Consider the following 25369-nt stretch of genomic DNA (forward strand, 5'->3'; position numbering starts at 1 on the left):
CACACATCCACAAGCACAAAAGTGCAGCTACATGAGGTGTTCAAAGGTTTCAGTGAGGAGGTTTGTGTACAAGGCTGGTGATTGTTTAATAGTAGAGGCAGTTTATTGACTCTTTAAAAAAAGAAGATAACACAAGTGCTGCAAATATCAACAAATATCTGTAAAACAATTTAAGATTAGGCAAAGGATGCATTTTAATGCACGGAGATGGTAATAGTCACTACTATATTGCAATGTGTCTTGATAGAATTATTCAATTAATATAATGAACCCTCACGTGATTGGTTAATATAACATTACTTTCACACTTTAACACATCAGTTAGTTATGATTTAAAGAAAATATCCTCCTCAATGTTTGTCCCGGACTAGTGGATGCCCACAGCGGGCTACTTTGAAAACCCCATGTTTGTGGAAATCCTTGTAATATACTCTTATCTTGCATAGAACTGTAGCTATTCATTGCAGATGGTGTATGCTTTTGCACAGGACTGCAGTACATTGCAGAGACTTGAACATAAGAGACACAGATATTGTTCACTGAATTCTGTCTCAGTGCCTTGAGTGCGGGTTAAAGATTAACTCTGGTGTTTTCCTTGGGGCCTCTTTGAAGTGGACTTACTTCAACCCCTGCTTATCTTAATTAGAAAGAAATCTGGAGGAGTGAAGTGGTCCTCTGGAAATGAACACCTCCACTCTCCAGCCCCCCAGAAGGCCAAACTAAAGCTTTGCAACAATTTTCAGACCTTTTGAACTCAGTATTTTCTTGTGTCATGGTGGAATTGTATTGTTGTAAAAAACGAAAGTGCTGCTTTGGAAGTATCCTCCTTGGACCTCCTGGATATGAAAAATGAATAATTGATGGAGCCACTTTATGTTTGTGAAAACTGTTGAAGACAAACAGGTGTTTGATAGGATTCATTTTGAAAGGGAGGGCTGCCTCTTTGAGGTTTGGCTTGATGTGGAGGCTGTTCCTCGAGTGTCATGTAAATAATTATGCAAAACAAGTTCCCATTTAATGTTTTGACTGAAATGTATGAGGTATTTGAGAATAATCCCACTAATATAGCCGAGTTATTGTTTATAGTTATCATGCGAGTCATTTATTTATGTAGTATTTCTCATGTAAATTAGGTTTAGGATCTGCAGTATCAACTGTGTTATAGCTGTTAGAAACGTCTTTGCCAGCGTGTGAAGTCAGATTGATAGACCTTCTCCGGTTCCATTACCTCAGTGGAAGACGGCTCCTTCACATCTCAGAGATCACACATGCAGTGTTTGCTGGTTGCATGCGTGCCATGCTGCTGGCTTTAATCCAAACGGAGTAGGGAGGTCCTGTCATACACAGGTCACCTGTCTCCACTGGAAGGATGTGGAACACACAGGAAGCATAAACCCGACACTGTGGGAGACCGCAAGAATGTATCACCTGAGACAATTTCTTGCAAGAACTATTCATCAAGTCTCTCTCTCTGCTATCTGAAATAATACAACATTGAGTCAACATCTACATTTGTACTATTGTTGCTGCACACATTCTAAAGTCAAATATAATTCATCTTTTAAATGTATCTTCCACGCACAAAATATTTACATTTCTGTGCTGAAATCCTGTTTCATGTATGTAAATCAATCATTATTCCACAAAATCTAGTCACAACTTTTCTAACTCTTATCATTGATAATTTTATATCTGATGTAACTGTAAACAGCACAAATAATCTGCTTATGAATCAGAGCACCACAAGTAGTGTTTGCAATATGTTGTGGTGTGCATAAAAGTGACAGGAGACAAATAAATTACACAACCTATAAAAGCTTTAATATTCAAGGAAAACCTGCTACAAAAAAAAGCCAATCTGTCAGAAAATAGAGGCTTCTCTAAATGAAACATAATTAAGTGGCATGCAACCTTGAAGGAAATGTTGAGACAAATTCCTCTGATAGTATGAAGTGTGACCGAAACAAAGCTTTTAGCCATAATAAGGTCAGGGACTCATTAGCAGCGTTGTACCCTCAACATTCAATCGTGTGGAAATTCTGTTCCTGAAGATTTCACTTCTATTCGGAAAAAAGATGGAGCAGTGCTGTGTTTATGAGAATTTCCTAAAAAGTAAACAACTAAATGATTAAAGCGTTTAATAAATGTTGCATCCCAGAGAAAATAGAGCAGTATCTTGCCTTGTTTTGCTTCAAAGCTTCTGCAGCCTTTTGTCCCAATTACAGCTCCACATTGACATCAGAGTCTTTCGGAGGTTCAAGCTGAACAACAAACACAAGTTAAGGGAAAACCAGTATCTGTCTTTTGTATCCTTTCCCCCCCAACATTTCCAATGAAGCCTGTTACAGGAGATCCTCAGCTGCAAATATGAGGAAAAGTCATGTTTCTGTAGCTTCTAGATTCATTTTTAGTCGTCTTCCAAACTTTGTACAATCAGGTACTCAATGTGGACATTAAAACATTAACCACAATTTCCCCCTCAGGGATTAATGAAGTATATGAAATTAAAAATAATATATATATTAAATTCAAATATTTTTGTTTTGTTTTGTTGGGGCTCTGCAAGGGCTGTAAATAAAAAAAACAACAACATGTCAGGGACATTGGGATCCTATTTTATCCCTGTGAGAAATTATGTGCAGTATTACACCTTAAGAAAAAAAAAGCTCTAATCAGGTGCAGAGAACATTTCACAAATGCACACACACACACAAAGATGTAAATATATGCATCCTCACACATAACAAAACACCCGGGGTAAATGTTTGTAGGTCTTACCACGTCTGTTGGGAAAAGGAAATGAACGCAGTGGAGCAGTCAGTTGAACGTTATAGATTTACTGACCAGAACAGCCGGGTGGGGTGGGGGTAAAGACTCTCAATCGACCAAAACACAAACAACAGCTACATACTTGAAGCCCTGAATGAAGTCCCTGCACACTCCCGTCAGTTTATTTTTTTATTCTACAACTGTCAGAAGTGCTAGATGTTGGGCACTGGTGGCCTAGTGTTTTGTCCATGTGTCCCATATATGGAGGCTATAGTCCTCAAGGTGGGCGGTCCAGGTTTAAGTCTAACCTTCCGGTCCTTTCCCGCATGTCAATCCCTCCTCTCTCTCTCTCCTTGATTTTCATCTACTGTCCCATCTCTCCAATAAAGGCACAAAAAGCCCCAAAATAAATCTTTAAAAAAAAAGCAGCAGATGTTTAGTGTCTCAGGCATCTGTCGCTCTCCATCCCCATCCAGTTCACCAGAAGGCAGTAGCTCTGAAATCTGGTGGATGTGAGCAGATTTTTTGGAAAACACCGCACTATCATTTAGACTGATCATTTAGACTTCTGTTTAAAGCTCTGGGTATATCAACTGTAGAATATGTTGTGGCTTCTGTATTAGTCTATGTGTTATGTTTGTATGTCTTTGCGCATGTTTTTTTTGTCAGTGTATGTCTGTGTATGTTTGATGCCTGTTGTTGTGGTTTTGTTTAAGCCTTTACGGTCACAAGGTAGCAGCCATACCCTCCAAGACTTTAGCCTTGGCCTTTGAATTCAACTTCAAAAGCTTTGGATAAAGTAGCCAAGTTCAGACGGGAAACAGACACCTTTTATTTTAATTAGAAATGAGGCAATTAGACTGCTCAAACTCCCTTCATACCACCCACTTAGTCCTGGTTAAGACTTCTCAAAGTCGAGTCCTTAAGGTATCCAAAGATTAGTTTTTACTAGAGGCATTGAACATCTGCTCAACTCCAGAAACTAATAGCTATGTTACTTTTTTCAACCTTTTGGGGCCGTGTATTGTAAATACGTTCAAAAGAGCCATTTTCAGTAACATTAACACAAGTGTCTGGTTTTTTTTTGCAGGAGGAAACAGACTGAAGAACCAGCAGTTCCGCCTGAACTGGGCCTGGATCTCTTTAGAGAAGGAGCACTACGTGGTGGATGAACAGGGCAAGTCCCTTGAAGTGGTGCTGAAACGTCGGGGCTACCTGGGGGAAACCTCCTTCATAAGTAAGCAGATGGTTCTCTGATTTCATGAAGAATGGTTTTAAAAAATACCATCAACGCTTACAGGGAATATTTATAATGCTATTGGAAAGCACTGGTCATGCACATACAGTCCGTGGTCGTGCGATGGTCGTAGAAAATTCCCTGCCCCGCCCCCTCCTGCTCACCCTCAATATATTCCCCCTGAATATTTTCTGCTGAAATGTACTAGAGGGCTGGCAGAAAACAAATATCCCAGTGAAGTCGGAGGGAAAATTCATTCAGCTGTATGCATTCACACATGCAGCTCACCTCTACAATTTCAGGAAGTTTTCAGGAGTATTGTGAAAGAGTGAAAGCACTATTTGGGTTGGCTTAGACACCCTTAGGGGTCACACAGGTCATGACCTTCCAACCGACTTGTCGGCCAGTATTTATGTTTCATTAGGACAAAGCTCAGGAGGACGATCCCTCAGGGACTGCAGACACACTTTAGAAAGGTCACTCAAAGTTAGTGGCCAAGGAAAGGCGCCTCTCCAAATGTTAGTCCAGGCAAACTACCAACTGGAACTAAACGAACAATAACTGTACCCTGCCTCTCACAAATCCTTCCTGCTGCGGGGATTTATGAGTGGCAGGAATTCTAACTGCTCTAACTGCTGGCACCATTGGCCTTTTTCAGTGTCGCCATTTATTCTGTCTATAAAAAATGAGGTGTGATTTAAATGACCCAGTGTTAAAGGTCAAATCCCAACAGGATCGTTTGCTGTTCCGTCATCTATATCTCTGCATGCCTCAGGATGTCAGACTAATGAAACGTCTCTGAGGTGATATGCAAATTCTGCTGACCTTTATATGCCTGATACTGCACCGTATATCTACTTTACCTCATTAACTCACATACATTAAAAAAACAGATTTTTGAATATGCTCTTCAAATATTATTTATTTATTCACGGCCAGAAGTGAACTGTACAATCCATGGGAACACGTTTTATTTATCCTATGGATAATGTAACCAAGAACAAAAGAAACGATGACTGAAAACTGAAATGTGTATGTGATGACCGCACAGTGATCCCTTTGCAGATGAATAATGAACAACATAGTCTTTTATTGTGAATGGGGATAAGGGCAAACAAACAAATAATCACCCCTTTTTGGGGTTTCTATGCATCACTGCTGTTTTATTAATGGTTGCATTATATATTAAAGAAGCTCTACTTTGAGCTTTGAATGCATTTGGCTTTTGTTGCCTGGAGACAAAATGTGCAGCATTTTCATAATGTCCGAAATGACTGTTCTGTGCTTTCAAGTCCAAACCGTAGCTTTATCACAATTCACTTTTCCTGTGATTGAGGTAGGATGAAGGAGAAGAATGGAAGAATGGAAGCAGGAGGATGCTGTGCCTCTGGTGATGGAAAGCACAGAAAAGAAGCTGTTCCTTTTTTTGTTTCACAATAAGCTCACAAAAGTACCAGTAGCTGGAAAAAAAAGTAATCTTTCTAAATCCATGAACTAACACATTCAGGAAAACATTCAGATTCAATTTCAAAGACAAAAACATTTGCTGATCAAACTGAAGAATTGAAGACAAGAAATATAGTATCATACAATGTGTTGATCATTGATCACTTTCTTGTAGCGATCCTTTAAGTTTGTCCTTTTTCTCTGCTATATGGGAGAACAAAAGAAGCAAACTGTTTTGAGAAATCGGCATAAACGGGAGACCAGAGCAGCCCAACAATTCAAGCCCCCCCATCTGCCTCAGTGTTGCGATGAGATAGCGGCTGATCCCAGCCCAGTGCCTTCTCATAAAGACTGAGGATATCTCTTCTTGCCGAGCCCTGCCTGACTGAACAGTGATCAGAGGAGCCCACTGGTGGGCCCTTGCTTCACTGATCAATGTGCACAATGCAGGTGGCACAGGTTTGGAGGCTATAGTGAGCCCACCTGCCCTGCAGCCTCAGAGCGACTGCTGAGATCAGGGCCAATCCCAATCCTCCAGCATTGTGCAGGAGGTAGAGTCAGGAGCATTCTCACTCCTCTTCCAGCTACTCTTTGAAGACTGCTGATTTTTCAAGCTCCATTGAGGTTGACTCTTTTATCTCAGCACATATGTGCAGGGTCACTTTCCTTGTCTGTACTTGCATATCAAAGAATACTTTTTTATTTTAGTCTAAGAACGGAACAGTAATTTCAAACAAAAACCACTCGTGCATTTCCAAATATTTGGTCTTTTGAAGATCCTGTGTGTAGTCTTTATGTGATTTTTTTTAGATTTCACTTCCCTTTCTTCTTCCTCTAGTTCATGGAAGTTGTGAACAAACTGTAATTCCGTATATTCTACTCATTTGGAAGTCTACAGAAATGGGCAACAATCTTTTTTCTATTTGTTGCCAGACCCTTGCTGCGTGTTTTGTGGCCATTTAGCAAAGACAATGAAGAGTCTGTGTGACATTTCACCGGCCCCTGTGCCCCGGCTCAGCAGGAGTCCTACCAGTGTCACAACTATAGGGGACTATAGGCCTCATCAAACGGCTCACATGCTGAAGGTTAGACAACTGCAGAGACTCGGCTGACATTAGGGGTAATTGGCTTTATTCCCTTCAGGGCCATTTAAAAACAGTGTAGGCTTTAAAATAGAGCAAAAAAGATTGCAGATATTGTCAGACATACTGGGGTGTGACTTTTTCATGGTTCTTTTAATCCCAATCATTATATATAGTCTACTTTTCTTTTGTGGACTTGCTGACATTTTCCTGATATGAATGGTGCATTATATTTTCAAAGGTTTCACAAACATTACCCGATAAAGATAATAACCAATTTTTTCATCTCTTTCCAAAGGCATTGGCACAAAGGATGGCACTGCACAGAGTGACAAAGATTTCCGGGGGAAGTCACAGAAACAGGTGCAATTTAACCCAGGCCAGACCACAGCCACCTGGAAGGTCCGGATCCTGTCAGATAGCGAGTACGAAGTATCAGAGAACTTCCAGATCGTCCTATCTGAGCCCGTGATGGCCGTCCTGGAATTCCCAGATATTGCGACTGTGGAGATACTGGATCCTGATGATGGTCAGGTTTAATTTCATTTTCAGGGACTTCATATAATTCAAGTTGTGCATCATCTTCCTTTAACCAGAAGTTCCCGTGTGTTTCTAAAGCCATACTCCAGACAAATGCACTCCTTCATTACTTTCTCTTTTGGGATTTTGGGGTTTATACAATACAGGTCTTAAATTGCTCCAGCAGAACTTTTTTAAATCTTTAAAATTTGCAAATCTTTTTATTGTGTGATGTCATAATATTAATCAGAAGAAAATAATGTTTTGCTTAAATGTGAAATTATTATAGATTTTTTTAGAGAGTAAAAAGCCAATTTTATTTTGAAGTTGGGGCACATCCTCAATGACTACCACACCCTAATAAGAGGTGGCAGCAAACAAGTGATATAATAGGCCAACCCGGCTTTTCTCTTTGGCTTAAAATAAAAAAAAGAACAATACTGAATCATGGTCCAGGAATCCCTTCATGTTAGCTGTTTTCATGCTGCTCCATGAGTCTGAGTGCATCAGAGAATAGATATGTATAAAAATGTATTAACATGAAACTCTAAGCTGAGAGAAAAGTAACATCTTGAACCTATATATTAATGAGGGAGCTAGTCATATATAAAGTATGTGGGCTGTCTCCCTGCCTCGAGTGGAGATAAGCAAGGTCAAAAAGAGAAGATAAACAGCCTGACTCCCCCAGTGTGTGCAATGAGTGCTGAAAGAACAGATGAACTCCAAACAGCTGGACGCTGACAGAAAACTGCATGATATAAATATTGATAATGCTTCTCCTTATCCCACAGCGCTTTATTGTGTATGAAAAAGAGATGCATTAACAATTTATTCCAAATAACATGTTTAGTTGAACTTTGTCTCTTAGAACATCCTTCTCTGGAGCCCAATCAACCAGACTGGCAGCTGTCTCTCTGCAAGATGTTATTTTTTGTTTCTGTCTGTCAAGACATTTTAATTCAGCCATGCCTTTATTGCACAATGTGTTGTTTATGGCTTCTATATTTTCCAAATATTCATGCCACTCAAGGTCAAGCAAACTTTGAAGGCTTTTCAAGTATTTTTTGTTTCTTTTTTTATGAAAGTAGAATCATTGAACAGTCCAAGGGCAGCCAGTATGCAAAGTAGAGTTTTAACACCAGACAAGCTGAAGCAGCTCAGACTGAAAAGAAAGAAAGTTTTAAAAACAAGATGTGAAGAATGGCCACATTGTTTTTAGCATTTGTTTGCACGGTCCACAGGACAGGAAAGGAAAGGTCAAGTTGTGTTGACTCTCTAACACCTTGTTAGTGTTGGTGAGGGAGACACAGCTCCAGACTGAGCTCTGTGGATTTCATGGATGAAACGTTACAGCCCTATTACCTCCCTAGTTGTCATACGTAGCTCAGAGAAGGAGGGAGACAAAGAAATGGAGAGCTGCCAGTAAAACAGTCGAGTAAAAAAAACAAACAATTGTTTTACGTCTGTCTGCTTGCAAAAGAAGCAGCCAGTCTCTACAGGCTGCTAATAATAGACATGTTTAAACAAAACTAAACGTGTTTGAAATTGTTTGTTGATTTGCTATTCTCTAGGATTTCTAACTCTGTTTCTAATCAGCATTTTCTTAAATATAAAATTACCCATATCCTTCTGTATAACTAACTGGGTCAATTAGCAGAGCTCTGTCTCTCCACATTATCAGTGTAAGCAGCCTCTAGGTTAGAATATTTACTGCAGATAAATTAACATTAGAGGATGGCTTTTAATTAAACATGAAGGAAGCATCATCGGCGGAGCTGTAATAAGAGGTGTCATCGGTCCCAGGGTGCAAGCTGTTAGCCTACATGATGAAAGGTTTTGATTGAAATAACGTCACATGTGATTTGATGTTGTAAGGCTTTTTCTTTTTCTTCATCTCAGATCATTCAGTTCCGTTAAGTTGACATTCGCCAGAGATATGATCATGCACACGAGATTCCTTCATATCAGAAGTCAAAATAACATTGAACTTAATGATATTTCTCTTACCATTGCACTATTCCAAAGTGATAACATTTGATGTTGATTTTTTTTCCCACATACAGAGTCAACAGTGTTCATACCCTCAGCTACATACAACATAGAGGAGGACATTGGTGAGCTGCTCATCCCTGTGCACAGGAGTGGAGATGTGAGTCAGGAGCTCATGGTCATCTGCTTCACACAGCAAGGTAACACAAGGATGTCGTGTTTGTTTTCCCCTTCTCTCTATAGGACCACTATGTTTGATACTTGTGTTGATCACTCCCCTTTGAAGCCAGACAATAATTAGACAGAATGACTTTAACTTGCATCTATAAAAGTTAAAATATTTTGTTGAGCAGCACATGGTAATAATAATAACGCTATTGGTGACTAATCACATTCATAACAATTTTTGACCTATACTGTAGAAAGAGGAAACCCCATAAGCATATCTTCATTTTATTAATTACCCAGTGGCAGTGTCGTTTCAAGACAGTTTGTACTGGGTTCTTGTCATATCATGCTGACGTTGTGTTTCAGTGATGCATGTTAAAACAAATCTGTTTTAGAGAAAAGAGAAATCACATGTATGTATTGAATTGTATGAGGAAATTGCTTTTGCATCATTAACTTTGCTTTCTGTTTTTCTTTTTTCCACCCACTCAGTTTCAGCCACAGGCACCATCCCGACCGCAGTGCTTTCCTACTCTGATTACATCTCCAGGCTTGAGGACCATCACAGCATTGTGCGCTTTGACAAGGGTGAGGAGGAGAAAACGTGCCGGGTGGTTATCATCGATGACTCGCTGTATGAAGACGAGGAAAGCTTCAATGTCACCCTCAGCATGCCCATGGGGGGCCGTCTGGGCTCAGAGTTCGCAACAGCCAGAATCACAATCATGGCCGATATGGAAGATGGTAAGATGACATTTCACAGATCACAAGTGTAAAATTGTCTACAATGCAGTGTGAAGTCTGTGGAGGTACATAAAGTCGAAAGGTGTTGATTATTAAATCTGTGTGTAATACAGAGAAAAGTTTTTGTGCCTTTTCTTTCCATTTTAAAGGTTCTTCCTTTCTCATTAATGTCTCAAGAAAAAGCTGCCGGAATGTATTTCTTGCTTCGTAGAGCTTTTCTGTGACTTTGTGTTCGATGTTGTTTGCGCAGTGGACAAGCTGTGGCTGAGAATAAGTATAGGAGAAGTTTTATAAATGCATAATATTTTTCTGAACAATCGGATTCAAAGAGAGGCATTCAAAGCCAGTGGGAAGACAGACAGCAAATATGTTATTGGTGTGCAGGTGAAGAGTGTGTTAGGATTTTTTTTTTCTGGTTGTGTTTGTGCTTGTCTGACAATATCTCAGGGAGAGGGTGTTTGAGTGTGCGAGCCTCCTTCCTGGAGGCAGCGCCTTTATCTCATATCTGCAGGCTCAGACTGGAGGGTTGATAGTCTCCCATATCTTCCTGACGCCTCTTTGTTCCACGACACCTGACGACCATTCCTCAGTTTGTTATCGCTGCGATGATCTCCGGAAGCACTGCTGTGAAGTCAAGACTGTATGATTGCACGCAGGCAACCCTTAGCTGAAAAACCAGGATGATGGCCTTTTTTTTTTTGCTAAAATCAAAACCCCATAAAAGCTGGATAATTGCTGTGATGATGCAATATGCGACTCTGCACAAGATCTGATTGCTTGATTTGAAAAGCCCAAAAAATTATCACCATGAGGAAAAGAATCATTTTATCATTTGGAAGATGAGTTAGCTTTATTGAGATGCATTTTAATCTTCTCCCTTTGCTCTAATAACACCCGTTAGAATCTTCATGTGGTAGGAGATCCCGCCATGTAATAGTAGTTAAAAAGCCAAACACTTGAAAGAGATCATGATTGAAGCGCAGTTAGCTGTGGAAAGTTTGACCTTCAAAAAGTTTGTTTTGGTGAAAAAGTACAACTCCTGATAGATTCCCATCAATTTATCACAACCTCAAACATTACTGAAGGAGAATCAATCGCTTATTTCACCTCCATAGAAAAGTACTTGAGCATTTAGTAGTTGGTATTAGATCCAGAAGAAAATCTGAACTAATGATGAGACGTACCTGTCCATGAACCTGCTCTAAAGAGGCCTTGTCTTCAGGGCTCTCGCAGCAACAGTTCTCAGACTGTCTAACAGGTTTTTCTCTTCCTCTGTTCCCCGGGGAACTCAAAGCAGACACACTGCAAGTGGATTTGTTTGGCCTGCTTGAGGAAGGAGAGGGGTTACATGATTGTGTCCGGTGTAACCTGAGAGTGAGTACAGGGCCTTTTGACCTCCACTGCTCCTGGGTATTGACTCGAGACTGCCGAGACAGCTGCTGAGACACACACGGTTTTAATAGGCTGTACAACAGTCGGTCCTTACGGCACTCAGGCTGCTTCACAAAGAGGTGCTTTACCACTGAAGATATCCTATTTCCACTGTCACACTTTTTATGGATGGCTCTTACAGTGCAAGTATTGCCTGTCTTTACAACTGCCAGAGAGCATATCGATTGGAGACAGTATTGATTGATCTCTTAGTATAACTGTCTTGACAAAGTTCCAAGCAGTTTCTTGCAGCTTTCATTGAAGGAGGCGGACAAATAAGAGCTCATAGATTTGTGCAACTTCAGTGGATAAGATAAGCCAGCTTGATTCTTGCTTGGGAAGTAGTCTCAGAGGAATAAAGACGGAGGGTTAATGGTTTAAGAAACTATTTATTTAGCTTGACAGTTTCCTGTTACTGATAAAAAGCAGATTCATAATGAAGCCTTTCTTGATTTCACAGCTTTACCCAGAGTTGTATGCTGCCTGATTGCAAATGTACCAACAATGACTTGCTGTGTAGTCTAATTTATGTATATTTATTACGCCAGCAAAGGTTTCCTCCACCAACGTGTGATTCCCTGACATGCCTGTGCCTTCATTAGAGCTCCTCTGTGTATTATCACGGAGAAACAGGAGAATAGGAGGCTTTGTGCATGATAGGATTAACATGGCTCAGGCTGACAACCATCCTTAACAGCCTGTTCCCAGGTTTATTCTTGCCTTATCTGTAATCATGTTTTCTTTGTCTCTGCCTTTGTCAGGGTGGCTGAGATATAATCAAAATCACCTTATGCATATCACTTGTCAGAAAGCACAAAACGTACAAAGGTGCCCCATGCATCGGGGCCAGACAACAGCCTGCTTTTGTTCCATCTTCTTTTGTGTGCATTTTATTGTTATTCTCAAACTATGATTCTAACTTTTGTCAAGACTTTCAATAAGACGAGGAGAGAGACAACGCCTGGAGCTATTGTCCAACAAGGTAGCTCATTATTAAAACAGCACGAATACCTGACATCAGATCAACTGCTTGGACACACAGTGAGACATGCACACTCGCGCCCCAAGTGCACACACGATAAGCGTAAAGTTGGCTCAGCAACACCTCCAAAGTCTAATTTGGATTAGGTGCTGGAGGTGTTTAGGTTGCCGACATCCACTGAATAAAGGGAACATGAGGAGAGGGGAAGAAATAAGAAGGTGTCAAACCTCCATATGTCCCTGAAGGAGGTGATAATTAAACGGTGGGAGCACTGATGGTAAAGTAAATGGTAAATACCTTTAAGGTAAGCAAAACAAAACAAATCTCCTGTCTGGAAGAGCAGAACGGCAGCAGCAAATTTATCCAGCTTTAAATTCAGCTAGCCTTACTTGGTATTACTTTAAAGGACATAATCCGATTCAACTCCTCTCAGGTATATATATGGAGGGCAGGCAAACTGGGGCATCACATCCTTCTTTGTCACCCCTCTTAGCAGTAGCTGTCCGGAGGGGTTGTACAGGAGGAACTGGTGCCTGGCTGAACACCTGAGAGGTCTGTGTGAGGCTTCCCCAGGAGGCCTTCAAGCAGCTACACACAGTTGTGGGCTCAAATAGTTCACACACTATACTGATATCAGCAAAAAGGCATGCTGCATAGCATATTATAATGAAAATGAAAGCCAAAGGGCGCAAATGCATATGCACTCCGTGCTCCATGCAAATACAGTCTTGGCCACCTACTGAGGTAGAAACCACACAGGGTGGAGCTCATTGTCTGCCAAGGCTCTGATTTTAATCCGATGATTTATGGAGATTTTAATTGGAAATGTTTATATCGTTGATAACTGAATTAATTAAAATTTGCTGCACTAATAAGCAGTTCTTCAGACTTGTGCTAAAGAGGAAAAGGCATATTTCCTACCCAACCAAAACATTAATTTCACTAATTAGCACACCTTCACCCGCAGGGAGGGAGTATTTACAATCTGCTTTGTTTGGAATGAAAACAAGTGCACTCTTTCATGGCACTGGAATTGATATTTCTGCTTCAGAGGGAACTTTGTTGGCAAATCATATCAGACAGAAAATGTTACCAAACTCATCCAAAACCCACGTGGGTGTTCTGTAGACGTATCCATTTAGGTCTAAAGGAAATGCATTCATGTGTGATGTCAGAAAGACTGGTTGAATGTGTTAACATTTGTCCTACTTATGAAACAGAACATATCATTATAGATGGGCCCTGCGGACAAAATCATCATTGAAAATGCACATACGGTATATAATTGATAGTTCTGTTTTAGCTGTATGTAATCAAAACTGAGATTCTTAAAGTCATCATCATAACACTGAGGAACAATTGATTATTGCTCAATACATTTTGCCCATTTCTGATGTTGTATTGAATTCTGTCATTTATCTCATGTTAAACCTTCTGACATATTATAACAAAATCTATATGTTACATTGTGAGTGAAAGCAACGACAAAAGTTACCAGGGGGCACAAAGGTGTCGTATAAAGTTCAGTATTTGCCTAAAGTCTCAGAGATCCTTACAGGATCAGCCTGCTGCCCGTCCAGACACTTCACCAAACACAATTGTCAGTCTACATCTGCAGCAGGGATCTGTTCGCTGCACCTCTGATCCCTGCTGGTTGTTCAGGTTGTCTGCTCAGCAGGGGGTGGATTTAGGAGGGGTTGCGTGAAACCTTGCATGTTAATAGTTTCTGAACATAACTCTGCAAATTAGTTTGGGCTTGATAAGAAAGGGGTTAGAGATTTTTGAACTGACTGGTCTGTTGTGTCTCACTACTGTACATGTAATTATTTCTGCCTGTACCAAATGATCACTGCTATAATAAGGTTATTTTACAGCATGGAGAAGGCACACAATACATTTTCCAAAGAAAATATTTGACAAGTGATACAGTGAACTGAATCATAAATGAGATAAGAGGCATTGCTTTGTCCACAGGGGGCACCATGGATGAAACTAAACTAATCACTGGACCTTTAACCTTTAGCTCTTAATCAGTACGATGGAGCTGCTGCTGAAGATCACTGTTCAAAAGGCCAAAGACTGATATTGATATTTGATTAATATCTGCAGCAGCGACACAAATCATAATTTCTTCTTATAACTGTTCTTGTGACCCTGCGTGAGTCTATTAAGTTCACAGGCTCTCCATGCTTTTTACAGTAGCATACACAAACAGCTGTTCTCCCTGTAAGACTTGCTATTTTCCCAGCGACACATCTGCACACATACAATCATGTCCTTATATTTTACACTCTCCTGCATCGGTATCTTGAGAAACTTGTCCTTTCTTGCAGAGGTAATTGCTGTTTGATTTTGACCCTGCATCCTGGATTTCTCTTGTGTGTGTGTGTGTGAGGGGGGCTCTGTAGGACATGAAAATGCTTGTTGAGCAGTAGTCATGTATTTATAGCCTTGTCTCAGTTGCCTGTAAATTTTTCTCTGGTTTCTAAAGGTGTGATTAAAAGCAGTTTTAAAGATGGGCGTGTGCAGCGTTTCCTGGATTGCGATGAATCAAGAGAGGAACCCATCAACCCTGTAATTATATCTCACCTGGATTCTCATTCATCCAGATATAAACAGATGTCCAGATTACTTAAGCAGAGAGCTGCTGACTTTAATCAACAGCCTTAAGATGCTCAATGCAACCTTCTTTGAGAATCGTGTATCTCTCAGCCATTCATGATTGAAATAGTAGATTATTCTGTTTGAATATGGAGCTGCTGCTTTTGTATGCTTTTGCAGATGGAGGGAGATCTCTGAAGCAGAGGCTCAATTGAATCTCACCATTAGAGAAGCCACTTAGCTCTGTGGGAATGTCACACAAAGTTCAAGTGAAATCAAGCAGTCAGTGGGAGTGTAACAGTCCCCTTAGGGACGCCTGTGTCTCTTCTTGTGCCTCTTTTTTCTACTCTATAATCACATACTACATGCAACAGTAAATAAATGTCCTTTTTTAAGTCCTTTTATACAATATATTGACAGTTGCATGATTCCATGTTCTCTGTGACACATGATTTTTGATTTTCTTTAATAAAAACCAAGTGGAAATGAATGCATTTTACTTTATAATAGAGATCATAAAAAAGATCAAACTTGATCTTTTAATTGTTAAATATGTTTAAAAAAAATAAATGTTTTGTACCAGACATCATTTTACATAAGAAGTCTAAATGTGGAAGTTGCCCATTTACATCCAGGTAACCTTAGATGTGTTGTTTGGTGTAGAAGGCTGCTGCTGATTGAGCCTAGGAGCCAGCGGTTTACCTTTCAGTTAATGGGCCGTAGCTCTTTGAAGCTCACTGTTTGTATGCTTCACAAACCTTATCTGATTACCTACAACAGGTCCAAGTTCCTGGCTGCAAACCTCAGGCTAGTGGATCTGATTACTTCTCCTATTGGCGAACAAGTGCAGGCAGCCAAAACCATCTTTGTTTGGTTTCTCTGTGGGGAGAAATGTTGGCAGCTGCACAGCTGATGATACACCACTCTTGTTCTGCTCTTGCTCTCAGTATGGATTAAACAATAGAAGCTATTTGTCCTTTTCTTTTAGGAGAAATATTATTTGAGCCACCGGGATTGACTATTCTGAGCACCTCAAATCCCAGGAAGACTTTTCCTTTAAGACTTTCCCCCCTCAGAACTTGTCTTATCTTGTCAGTAAGGGGCTGTTTCTGCCGACGAGGCAGGCTGCATCAGAATATGCAGACTTGTCTGAGACTTAGATTACTCGAAAAACTGTGACGAGAAAAATAATAATTACTTAGCTACTGATTGGTAATTGCGCCTTGCAGCAGTGTTGAGTGACAGATAATCTGTTTTTATCCTGCCTTTTTTATTTTGGTTTCATTAGATAACATAATCATCTAAAAGTGACAACAGTATGTATTTGTTTTTGTTCAATGCTTTTATCAGTGATTCTCACATCCTCAGTCTCCTTTTCCTCTCTCATTCTGTTATGGGAAACTCTAACTTGTACATTTATTGTCATGGAAACCATAACTTTACCCATGGCCATCATCATTAACTGAATGTATTAATTCTTTGGTCCCAGTAACACATTTTCACTGCCTTGTTGTGTTCTCACTAGTCATGAAAACAAAAGGGATTTGATGCATTAGAACGTATTTATTTCCTCAGTAACAACTGTGATTTTATCTCAAGCAAAGTCTCGCTTTTGGTTACCCTTATTATTTCTGCATCACTCTAATGGACTGTGATGGATGTCCTGCTGTTTGAGTCCGTAAATAGTCTCTTTGTGATGACAGTTTTTCCAGTGTAACAGTGGTTGACTGCACCACCTTAAGGGCACAGATACAGAGGTTCAAGCCCTTAAGCCTTTGATGCACGAGCAGCATGACATGTTGTGCATTGCTGGGAGAACACACGCTATGAAAGAGTTAAAAAGAATAAAAGTGTGTGCTGGCTGTAGTGGAATCTCAGCTCTTAGAACACTAATTGCAGAGAGGCAGGCCTGGGCTGGCACATCGAGCTCGACATCCCCCAGACCTCCTGTCGGGCCTCCTGTCTGCCTGTCACTATCAAAGTCAGATCCACCAACACACTCATTCACAACAAAAGCAGGAAATGCATCTGCTTTTTAGTTGTTATGTGATTTTCCTGTTAATTCAATGTAAAAATCCCCCCAAAACATCATTACAGGAAATAAGAAAGTGTTGTTTAACTGCTGTAATTACAGCGTTTCCTACCTGCCTGATGGTGTTTGGATGGGAACATTTCCTCTATTTCTCCTGTAATCAGGGGTAATCTTGACTGAGCATGCTAGCTATTACAGATTCAACTCCACAATTACAAATGACATTCCGTATCCTGTTGTGAAACTACAAGATGATTATGGATTACATCCTTTTATGTGTTTTCCTCATTTCTCTCTTGTTCTCCCCCCACCCCCCACCCCCCACCCCCCCACAGCCCCCGTCTTCTACTTTGGCAACACAGACTACCACGTGGATGAGAGCGATGGCTTCGTGGAGGTGCAGGTGTGGAGGACGGGGACTGATCTGTCCAAAGTAGGAACCGTCACCGTGCGCTCCAGAAAGACGGATCCTGTCTCAGCCGAGGGTGTGTGTACCTGTGTGGCGCCTTACTCTGACAGCTTCAGCTTGTTTGTGTTTAGAGAAACTTAACCCGCAGAGAACAATGGTCTTAAGTCGTCACCCTGTCACTTGTTGGTTTCCTGAGCTCAAGAGTGCGGGGAGATGTTAATGCCTAATATGTGGGGTGGATGACCTGGGGAATGTAAACATTGTTTCAGGTTAGGAGGGGGGAGGCAAGTCAGGGCTCTTCTGTTAGAGCCCTGACTTGGAGGCATCGGATACTCACAATGTGCTGAAGGTAATGGTTGTTTGAGTGAGGATGGAGCTTTAGGAATGCATACTGATTGTTCTGCACATTGGTAAGGGCTTTGTTCTCCAAAACTGGTTGCTATCTTTTCAAACCTCCCCTGCAGCCTCTATTATCTCCTCCCCTCAGGCAGTCTTCTCTGCCTTGTACTGATTCTTAACATCTCTGCTATGGCCTACGTTATAACTGTAGAAATAACTAGCATCTAATAATATGCAGCATGGTGGAGAAGCAAGCGCACACTTATGCACATAACTGGGTCACAAGTACATGAGGGGAGCCTGTGGCCAAAGGGTGAGCTCTCAATACTCTTCAAAGAATGGCAAATGAATAACCTGCGCTCAGGGAGATATCTAGTTTCACTCGGTTTTTCTTTAATCATGAAACAAATTCTAACTGTTCACTGCTATCAACCACGACATAGTAAGTGTCATTTTTTCAGCATGTGGGTTAGGTTCTTTTATCTCGCTCGCTGCCTGACACTAAAAGATGAATTATGAAGTAACATGAGAAGTGCTGTCTAAAAAAAAATCAAGTACTGTAGTCAATTTGCAATCTATTCATTTATCCCATGAGCACTCTGATCTTTGAAACATGTCTGACCCATATTGTTTGGAGCAGCTGGTGAGGATTATGTCGGGATCAGCCGGAATTTGGACTTTGCACCAGGGGTCACCATGCAGACGTTTCGTGTGACTATTCTGGATGACCTGGGCCGGCCGGTGCTGGAGGGGCCCGAGAAGTTTGAGCTGGTGCTTCGAATGCCCATGAATGGGATCCTCGGGGAGCCGAGCAAGACCACCATCCTCATCAACGACTCTGTCTCAGACTGTGAGTGAAAGTCGAAGTTTCAATCAGCGAAGTTATTTAAGCGTGTTACATTATATTTCATTTCTGATCCTGTGTTTTGCGATGAATTCTCTTGTTTTAGTGCCAAAAGTGCAGTTCCGTGACGCTGTGTACGTGGGCAACGAGAACTCTGGGCAGATTTCAGCTACTGTTTACCGCAGTGGTGATATCAGCTACAAGTCCACAGTGCGCTGTTACAGCAGGCAGGGGACAGCTCAGGTCATGATGGACTTCAATGAGAGACCCAACACAGATGCTTCCATCATCACATTCTTACCAGGTGCTATAGGAAACCCCAGCAGACACCTCTGAGCTTGTTTTCGTTTCATGTTAGAGTGAAATACCCGTGGAGAAAATAACAGTGTGTAGTCACTCATGACCTGTTCTGTGCACTTTTTTTATAGGAGAGGTTGAAAAGACATGTCTGTTGGTACTGGTTGATGACACTGAACATGAGGAGGAGGAAGAGCTGCGTCTTGTGTTGGGAAACCCCAAGAGTGACTCTCCCTTTGGAGCTTCTATTGGAGCGCAGAAGGAAACGCTCATCAAGATCAAAGATGATGCTGACAGTAAGAACGCTTGGTTTTCTTGTTGCATACATACCGTAGTGGAATGTGTGTGTTTTAGGTTTTCCCGATTGCAAACATTACATTTGGAAGAGACATTTGACAATGTCATGTTTTTGCCTGTGTTCCTTCCACTCATTTTTCTAAGTTACGTTGAATATACAATATTGAATGACCATCAGTGCAATAATTGAAACATGTTCACACAAAGGGACTTTCATTTGTATTGTGCTGTAATAAGTCAAGTTCACTAGCATGATTTGAGCCTTTTATGTCATGCATTCTCAGAGTCCATTATTAGGTTTGGAGAGACCAAATTCAGTGTGAACGAGCCAAAAGAAAGTGGCCAAATGTCTGTGGTGAGGATTCCAGTGTTGCGTGTTGGAGACACTTCTAAGGTCTCCGTGGTCCGAGTCCACACTAAGGATGGATCTGCTACCTCTGGGGAGGACTACCATCCCATATCTGAGGGTAAAAAAAAACAAAAAAAAACAGCTACATAAGTCTGCACAGCATTTATTTGCAACTTGATGTAATGCTACGTATCATATCCCTCTTCTGTGCAGAAATTGTGTTCAAAGCAGGTGACACAGAGCACTTTGTGGAGGTGGAGATTTTATATGACAGTGTCAGAGAAATGAGGGAGGCGTTCACTGTGCATCTGAAGCCTGATGAGAACATGGTGGCAGAGACAAAGGTGAAATTTATGCAAAATGATCATATAATTTACCTGCCAAATGAGTGATTACCTGACGAGCTCATATCACCACTCAGGTAATTTGTTCCCCATTGATATACACATAATATATCCTGCTTGTCAATCAACAGATGAGCAAAGCCATAATCTACATCGAGGAGATGAACAGCATGGCCGATGTCACTTTCCCCTCTGTACCAAAAGTGGTTTCTCTGCTTCATTACGACGACATCGACAGAGTCAAAGACTCGCTACCCATCGCTGGATACCCTGTCATTTGTGTCACTGTAAGTCCCGAGTGATTGTACCAAAACATTTAGTCATATACTTTTCAGTCAATCACTCTGCACATGTTTCATTTACTGTGTTCACTTTCAAACAGCTAAATGCTGTTAATGAGGAAGGATTTAGCAGATGTGCTCACTTTGCTCAATTATAAGCTCCCTTGAGTACTCATGAGGAGTACAGAGGAAGGACTTTGGCTGCTGCAGAAATATTCACATACATTTCACTCACAAGCACTATTTCTTTTCCCTTTTCCAGGCATGTAACCCAAAGTACCCAGACTATGACAAAACAGGCTCTATCTGTGTGAGCGAGAACATCAACAACACCCTGACTCGTTATCGTTGGCTTGTTAGCGCCCCCACAGGCCCCGACGGCGTCACCAGCCCAATGAGGGAGGTTGACTTTGACACCTTCTTCACCTCTTCCAAGCTAATTACTCTGGACTCAGTCTACTTTCAGGCTGGTTCACGGGTCCAGTGTGCCGCGAGGGGTGTGAACTCTAACGGGGATGAAGGTCTAGAGCTCAGCAGCCCCATTGTGTCTATCAGCAGGGAGGAGGGTGAGAGCAGCTCATTTTCAAGTTGGAAATGTTTCACGAGTCTCTCATGGAAATGGCTCAATATGATAAGCAGCTGCTGGTTCTCCCACTGCAGTACAAGCTGTCCTTGCTCTGACAGAAAAACTGCAACATGAAAGAGTTTTCTGTGGAGGATTTTTGGAAAAACAAAATGTCTGATGTTTGTTTGTATACGGTGTGGTTGCAGGAATGTGCCAGCCTCGTGTTGCAGGCACGGTTGGGGCAGAGCCGTTCTCTGCTAAGCTGCGGTACACTGGAACAGAAGACGCAGAGCATCCTAACCTTGTTAAACTGACTGTTACCATGCCTCACATTGATGGTAAGAGCATTCAATTCAATGGGTCATCAGTGAAAATATTACTGGTTTAAGAACAATCTAAGGCTGGGAAAGTGTGAGAAACATGGATCCATATAAAACTCATTAACCACATTAGTTTTACGAGAAGCTGCTGTAGTTCAGATTTCTGTATCTAATGATAATCTATCACTCTCATGTTTACACTTTCTGACCTCTACAGGTATGCTGCCTGTAGTGTCCACCCGGCCCCTGTCTAACTTTGAGCTCACCTTGAGCCCTGACGGCACTCGTGTTGGCAACCACCGCTGCTCCAATTTGCTGGACTTCTCCGAGGTCAAGACTCGCTACAGCTTCCTTACTGAAGCCACAAAAAATCCGGAAGTAATCGGGGATACGGCCCCTTACCAATTCAGCACTTCCCTCAGGGGCTCCGGTACTCTCCGGTTCTACAGAAACCTCAACTTGGAGGCCTGTTTGTGGGAATTCAGCAGCTACTACGACATGTCTGAGCTCCTCAGTGACTGTGGAGGCACCATCGGGACTGATGGACAGGTAAGGAGCCCAACCTTTGAGCTTCAGCTCACCTTTGACCCCATTTGTCATCTCTTGCTCAGGTGCTCGGAGTCCGTTCAATAAAGAAGTAGATCTTCAGGATAGGAATGCGGTTCTGTTAAATCCTTTAACTAGTCTTGCCTATGTTCATTATAAACTACTCCTCAGTATCATTACTCATTTACAGGTGTATTAAAACTGTGCTCATTTTCCTTTAAGGATCTTTGAGTAAACACCAGCAAGTTGAGAAGTCATCCATTACTGTCTCACGTCAACCTCTGTAATAATGACTAACCCGATACCTTCCTGTATTTGACTTGACAAAGTGGCAAGTCAATAACCAGCAGCCTCATAAAAGCCTCTATTTGTCTGTTTTACTGTGAGTACAATATTGTGTTTTTTAGCAGCAGCTGGTAGTATATGTGGAGTGGTGGAGATATTAAAGCCCTTGCGTCCCTCCCAGCTTTCAACATTTGCATTCACCTTGGAAACGTACTGTTAGTTGACTTGCCGTTAATTAAGGTAGAGTGTTGATAAAGAAGGCTGGGAAAGTGCACAGGGCACATGGTGGTGAAAACCTCCTCGACAGGATTAATGATTAAAGCCCTGCAGCACTTGCAGAGATATTTTGCTGCTGAAAGTATAGAAGCGCGTTTATTGGTTTAATTGGAGTTTCTCATTTTACATAGCTCCAGGTTTTTTCAATAACAGAGTCGTCACCCAGGTGATAACAGCCTTTTTTTTCAACAAGTGGAACTTTGTTGCCTGTATCCACATGATGTGAAGTAATTGTGGCCCTTATAAACATGTCTTGACAAGAAAGCGGACTGCTGTCAGTAATTTAAACCCTGAGGTTAAAAAAAAAAAAAATACGGTAGTAATTTCACCTCTTTCTTTGCTAATAAGTGACCATGTTAATCAAAGACTATGCAACAATAGAGAAAAGAAAGTAAGAGCAGGTTATGAAAGAAAAAAACAGCATTCAACATTCTCACAATGCTGAAAAACAGACATCAGCAATACAAACCTTGTTCTTGTCCCTGATGTCTTTCCATCAAGGGGGAAGTGGTATACATTCAGTTCTTGTAAGCTCTGTATGTAGACTTTGTTGCTATGGTTACAGTCGAAGAGACCTTAAGACGGTATGTTAATGCATAGACTGGGGCGTCACAGGTTCAGTTCCAGGATTTGTAAGGAAGGATCACTGGAAAAGAGAGTGCCTTTGTTTGTGGGTGCCCCGTGACCCTGGGTGCTCCTCTAAGTGGGCAGGCGGGCTGAGCGCAGACAGCTCTATGCAGTCCGAGGCCAGTGTCATGTCACCGTGTGAGGCTTAGAGACCAGCTTAACAGGACCCCAGGAATCTATTTAAGCCCAGCAGGTTGTGTCAGAAGTCCGTTCTGGAAATCATTTGCCTGAGCCCTCATCGCCGAAAGGCGTGGGCACGTCTCCACATGAAGAGAGGGCCGGTGCAGGCAGGTACCTCCAACAGGTCAGAGGGAAGTGCAGATACCAGAGACAGCTACCTCTCAGGACTTTCACCACGCTGAATTATTCTCTTTAATTCAGTCCTTATTTTTATTTTGATACAAACTTAAAACAGCAGTTCTTAATGATTAAGTTATTGTTCTTAATGTCAAAGTTAACACTTGAAATCTACCTGAATTGCTCTGACACAGCTTTGTGTGTGTGTTTTTTTTTCTGCAGGTGCTGAATCTGGTCCAGTCCTTTGTGACCTTACGAGTCCCCCTTCATGTGTCCTATGTGTTCCACTCTCCTGTGGGAGCAGGAGGCTGGCAGCACTTTGACTTACAATCAGAGCTGAGACTCACATTTGTGTACGACACTGCCATCTTGTGGAGGGATGGTATTGGTAGCCCACCGGAGGCTGAACTACAAGGTATGATATGTGCAGTCTTGTGCAATAAAACTTGAACATATGTCATGATCTGTAAATTATTTATGTGAGGTAATTAAGTAGCCAAATTGCAGCTGTCTTTAATGGTCTTTGCAGGAGCTTTGTATCCAACCAGCATGCGTATCAACGGACATGGACGACTGGTTGTCAACTTCCGCACTGAGGCTCGATTCAGAGGCCTGTTTGTGTTTTCACATCCAGGTACAGTATGTTGTAATGTGTATTTTTATAGCTGGTTATATTAGTGTGCATAAAAGTTTGAATAAAACAACATTATGCTGTTTAATTTATTGTGTCCCCCCCCCTCAGCTTCTCCTCTCACCTCTATGGTCATGTGTCCGGACCACCCGGGTTTGACCTTTAACCTCAGTCTTGTGAGGAATGAGCCAACCTACAACCAGCCCATTCAGCAGTGGACATTTGTCTCTGATTTTGCTGTGAGGACACATTTCATTCTGATAAATGAATCAATTGCTTTTTGCTGTTTTCACACCTACTGTAATTTTTCATGATCATTTTTCCCTCTCAGGTGCGAGACTACTCTGGTACATACACTGTGAAGCTGGTCCCCTGTACTTCTCCTCCCAGTCTGGAGTACAACATCCCTCCTGTCTGCAATCCCAGAGAGGCCCTTTCCTTCGATGTGGACATCCGCTTCCAGCAGGTGATATCCCCCCATGTGACATTTGATGAGGCGTAAAGTAGTAAATATTATTGATTATTTTTGGGAAGGCCATCTGCGAAACCAGGATTCAGGAAAACAAGAACTGGAAGTATAACATATGATGTGTTGAATGTTGAAGTAAAATATGTGATGTATATAATAACATACATGAAACACACAGTTCATCAATCACTGCAATAAAAAGAGATGATTTAATAACGTGCAAAAAAAACAAAACATCTTTTAGTTTTGAAAAACTGCTTAGAAACCAAAGAAGATGTTTTTGTTTAATTAAAACAGGAAACTAATTAATTCATTTATGACTTCTTTTAGCCACACCCAGTGAATCTATTGAGTCAAGTATTTCTTTGACCATCACTTCTTCGTAAACTGCTGCTGGATGCTTTGAATTTCCCTTGGAGCTTTCTTCCAAAGATTGCAATTTCCCTCTGATCAGAATAAATGTTTTTATTTATAGTGTAAACTTCCATCTGCTCTGTCCCCTCCGTGTCTCTAGGTCAGCGACCCTGTGGCTGCAGAGTTCAGTCTGAACACACAGATGATCTTACTCTCTAAACGGGAACTCTGGCTCTCAGACGGCTCTATGGGCTTTGGACAGGAGAGTGACACTGCATTCTCACAGGGTAACATGCCGTCATTGAACACTAACTGCATCAATGTTTGTGGAATTTCTATATAATTCACTATTCTTAGGACTTCTCTTCACTGAAAATCAGAAGAGGCCTTTCATTTTTTTCCCCGATCTAGCCCTTCGAGTCATTATTTATTATTCTCAGGAGATGTTGAAATCTTTTAAAACATTTTGTAAATTCTGTCCTAATGAAAGTCAGAGAGTTGTTTGAGCTGTTATTGTTGTCACTATTAGTTTAAAGTTAGTAACAGATTTTAAGAGAAATGAATCAGAAGATAATACTTTTTATTCCATATGTTTCTTTCTGATGAACACTGTTCCTCTTCCCTCAGGAGATTCAATTTATGGCAGAGTGATGGTGGATCCAGTACAGAACTTGGGTGACTCTTTTATTTGTAACATTGAGAAAGTGTTCCTGTGTACTGGAGCTGATGGATACGTCCCTAAATACAACCCCAGTAAATTTGAATTTGGCTGCTTGGCTGATGCGCCATCACTACTCTACAGATTTAAAATCATTGTAAGACCCACGAGTTTTCTCTTA

The 25369-nt window shown here is 41.3% G+C and overlaps 1 protein-coding gene across 1 annotated transcript in view; it reads left to right on the plus strand.

Moving 5' to 3' along the window:
• The window catches only part of frem2b (FRAS1 related extracellular matrix 2b), a 46601-nt gene that overhangs the window by 18677 nt on the left and 2555 nt on the right, over nt 1–25369 (plus strand). The window contains exons 3-22 of the mRNA XM_079354922.1: nt 3860–4006; nt 6833–7063; nt 9117–9242; nt 9703–9954; nt 17336–17485; nt 18389–18598; nt 18699–18896; nt 19021–19185; nt 19471–19653; nt 19749–19879; nt 20011–20166; nt 20423–20726; nt 20932–21063; nt 21263–21594; nt 23299–23491; nt 23606–23710; nt 23819–23946; nt 24039–24173; nt 24691–24817; nt 25158–25345. Of these exons, the coding sequence (XP_079211048.1) occupies nt 3860–4006; nt 6833–7063; nt 9117–9242; nt 9703–9954; nt 17336–17485; nt 18389–18598; nt 18699–18896; nt 19021–19185; nt 19471–19653; nt 19749–19879; nt 20011–20166; nt 20423–20726; nt 20932–21063; nt 21263–21594; nt 23299–23491; nt 23606–23710; nt 23819–23946; nt 24039–24173; nt 24691–24817; nt 25158–25345 (3593 nt within the window). The remainder of the gene's footprint in view (nt 1–3859; nt 4007–6832; nt 7064–9116; nt 9243–9702; nt 9955–17335; nt 17486–18388; nt 18599–18698; nt 18897–19020; nt 19186–19470; nt 19654–19748; nt 19880–20010; nt 20167–20422; nt 20727–20931; nt 21064–21262; nt 21595–23298; nt 23492–23605; nt 23711–23818; nt 23947–24038; nt 24174–24690; nt 24818–25157; nt 25346–25369) is intronic.

Source organism: Symphodus melops (assembly GCF_947650265.1).
Source record: "Symphodus melops genome assembly, chromosome: 10".
In the NCBI taxonomy this organism is placed as follows: domain Eukaryota; kingdom Metazoa; phylum Chordata; class Actinopteri; order Labriformes; family Labridae; genus Symphodus; species Symphodus melops.